This window comes from Anguilla rostrata, chromosome 1 (genome assembly GCF_018555375.3).
Source record: "Anguilla rostrata isolate EN2019 chromosome 1, ASM1855537v3, whole genome shotgun sequence".
Classification (NCBI taxonomy): Eukaryota; Metazoa; Chordata; class Actinopteri; order Anguilliformes; family Anguillidae; genus Anguilla; species Anguilla rostrata.
The window spans coordinates 16,878,212-16,880,805 of NC_057933.1; the positions used below are offsets into that span (position 1 = coordinate 16,878,212).

General features: G+C 47.1%; 1 protein-coding gene across 1 annotated transcript; it reads left to right on the forward strand.

Moving 5' to 3' along the window:
- The first annotated feature begins 237 nt into the window (after positions 1 to 237).
- LOC135250073 (uncharacterized) lies at positions 238 to 2,338 on the forward strand. Its single transcript, XM_064325975.1, has one exon. It carries the CDS (start codon positions 322 to 324, stop codon positions 1,909 to 1,911), a length of 1,590 nt encoding a protein of 529 aa, XP_064182045.1. The 5' UTR covers positions 238 to 321; the 3' UTR covers positions 1,912 to 2,338.
- The last annotated feature ends 256 nt before the right edge of the window (positions 2,339 to 2,594 follow it).

Here is a 2,594-nt window from a genome sequence, read left to right on the forward strand (position 1 = left end):
TTTACTCTTTTAAATCTGCGGACATGAAAAACACATACTATGTTTTTCTCCATGAGTAATTATTCAGTTACAAACAGCACATATTCCCTACTGGCAAAGAAGTGGAGAGGTAATTCTGAATGGATGCTGCAGCAGGTCCTCGGATGGCTGTTTCCTAGGCAACCCGAGGAGGGAGTGGAAAGCCAATGTAGGTATAAAAAGCCGGGCACCTCTTCTCCGAGACTCATTCAGAGCCTGATACGCTCCCTCGCTGCATCCCTCGCTTAAGTCTCTCGCTCAGCACAGATAAACAGTGAGGTTCCACTTTCTAACGCTGCACTCATGCTCCGACCAAAGGACTTGTGCCAAGGCTCAGGCACCAAGACATTCCTTGATGCCATGCACAGTGGCAAGATTCACCTGGCGCGATTCGTCCTGGATGCCTTGGATGGGCGAATCATCAACTCCAAGACTGAGAACAGCCGCACCCCTCTGATGTTTGCCGTGTGCCTGCCAGAGTCTGGGGCGCGGGTGAAGTTCACACGGCTGCTGCTGGAGAAAGGGGCGGATGTCAACTGCCAGGATGAGCACGGTCGCACAGCTCTAAGCCTTGCCTGTGAGCAGGGGCACCTGGACTCCATAAAACTCCTGGTGCAGTTCAATGCTGACCCTGAGGTCTCTGACGCCTGGGGAAACAGTGCCCTAATGTATGCCGCTTATGCGGGCCACAGCCAGGTCCTCGAGTTCCTTGTCCGGGCATTTAAGAGGCTGGGCTTGCGGCTGGACCAGACCAACCGGGCAGGGCACTCTGCCATTCAGGTCGCTGATTTATATGGACACAACCAGTGTGTCCAAGCCCTAAACATCCCAGGAAAGCGGACAGTTTCAGATAAACTTGGGGATGCCTACCTTGGGACGGAGCTCGGGGGCGAACGGCGGCGGCCTAACAGGCTCCCCAAGCAGGTCCTGGAGAGGTTCACCCAGCAGTTCCACAGCAAGTGTGAGGAGCACTTGCCAGCGGTGTTTCAGAGGCAGATGAGGGTCGGGGAGAGCAGCGGTCTGCGGAGGCGCCTGAAAGGTCACAACCAGTCCCCAGACAGGAAGGGACAGCCCAAGCCCTTGTTCAATCACTCACAAAAGCTTTGCAGCAAGGATGAGCAGGATGCCATTTTTGAAGCCAGGCAAATACAGAACAGCAAGCTGAGGGACAAGATGGGGGCTACAACACTGGACCAGCATCCACTATCACACCAGGAAGATGTGAACAATGCCGGGGGAATTATACAAGAGGCCCAGGAGACAGGACCAGTGTGGGGTAAAGCAAAGTCTTTCAACCTAGAACATCTGCCATGTAGAAAACAGTCATACCAGGATGACTTGTCTGATGCAACTCATTCTACTGTAAGAATTAAGAGAGGGTCACTGCAGGATGAGCAAACTCTGATGAGGAAGACACAATGCCAAGACATTAGTGCTGACAAATCTGTCCCTGCACCGAGATCTTTTTCAAATGGCAAAAAACAAGTGCTGGAGGCAACTGATGACGGACTGAGTCCACACTCAATAGTAAATGAGAGTTCCGGCGTTTCGTTGAGGCGGGAATTTAAGAAGCGCTCTAGCCTACCTCAGTATGGGCGCCAGGACAAAATTCTCTTCCACAGAGAGGAAATCGCACCAGAGAGGATCCAGCTGCGTCCCCCAGGATTCACCGGACTGGGAACGAGATTACTGCGGCGATTTACGGCTCCCGAATTTATGAGACTGGTAATGGACTTTCCCTCTGAACACGGCAGAGGGAAGATATCTCGATCCGAGACTTTCCCTTTTACGTCTGCACACCTGAAAGTTAACAGTCAGCCGAGTGTTGACAGTATCAGTGGAGTGACCTGTGAATTTGAAAGCAATGGCGCACGCCGTCTCGCTCTTGGTTAAGGGGAAAACAATTAAACGTTTTACATTTCACGAATCAAACATGTAGCCGCTTTTACATCCCAAATTTTATTATGTGATTTTGTCAGTGTTCTAAATAACTGATCATATTTAATATATGGAAACGTTTAAATAATATTTGTTTCGTGCGTAAAGAAAGCTATATCCTGTATACCTTATTTGAACTTATAAAACGCTACGATAAATCTGACAAAAACGTAAAGGTTATGCCTCACGTATTTATAAACTGCTGTACTGTGGTTTGATATAGGCTACGTCTCAATTTGCTATGTGCACTTTTTCTGATGTATCGAACGCATTCTTACAATATGCTATCTTTATGTGAATATATGTAATTTGCTTTAGCCTACTGATACCGCACTTTCTTTGTACAATTTCTGTCGGGAATCCATTAAAAAATCTTAACATACTTCTGGTCTTCTGGGTTTACTGTGGTCTCTGGAGTCATTTTATTGACTCACATTGTTCTCACATTCTTGTTTGTCACTCATCAAGAAAAACATTTCTTCACAGCAAAATTATTAGTGCTTATTAAAGTCTTCGAGTGTCTACAGTCCGTGTAGAAATGCCAAGCGCAAATAATAAAATATTCGTAGAATATTAAATGGGAACATTCTGGAAAAACCTCTGTATCACAATTATGAAAAAAAAAAAAAAACAAACAC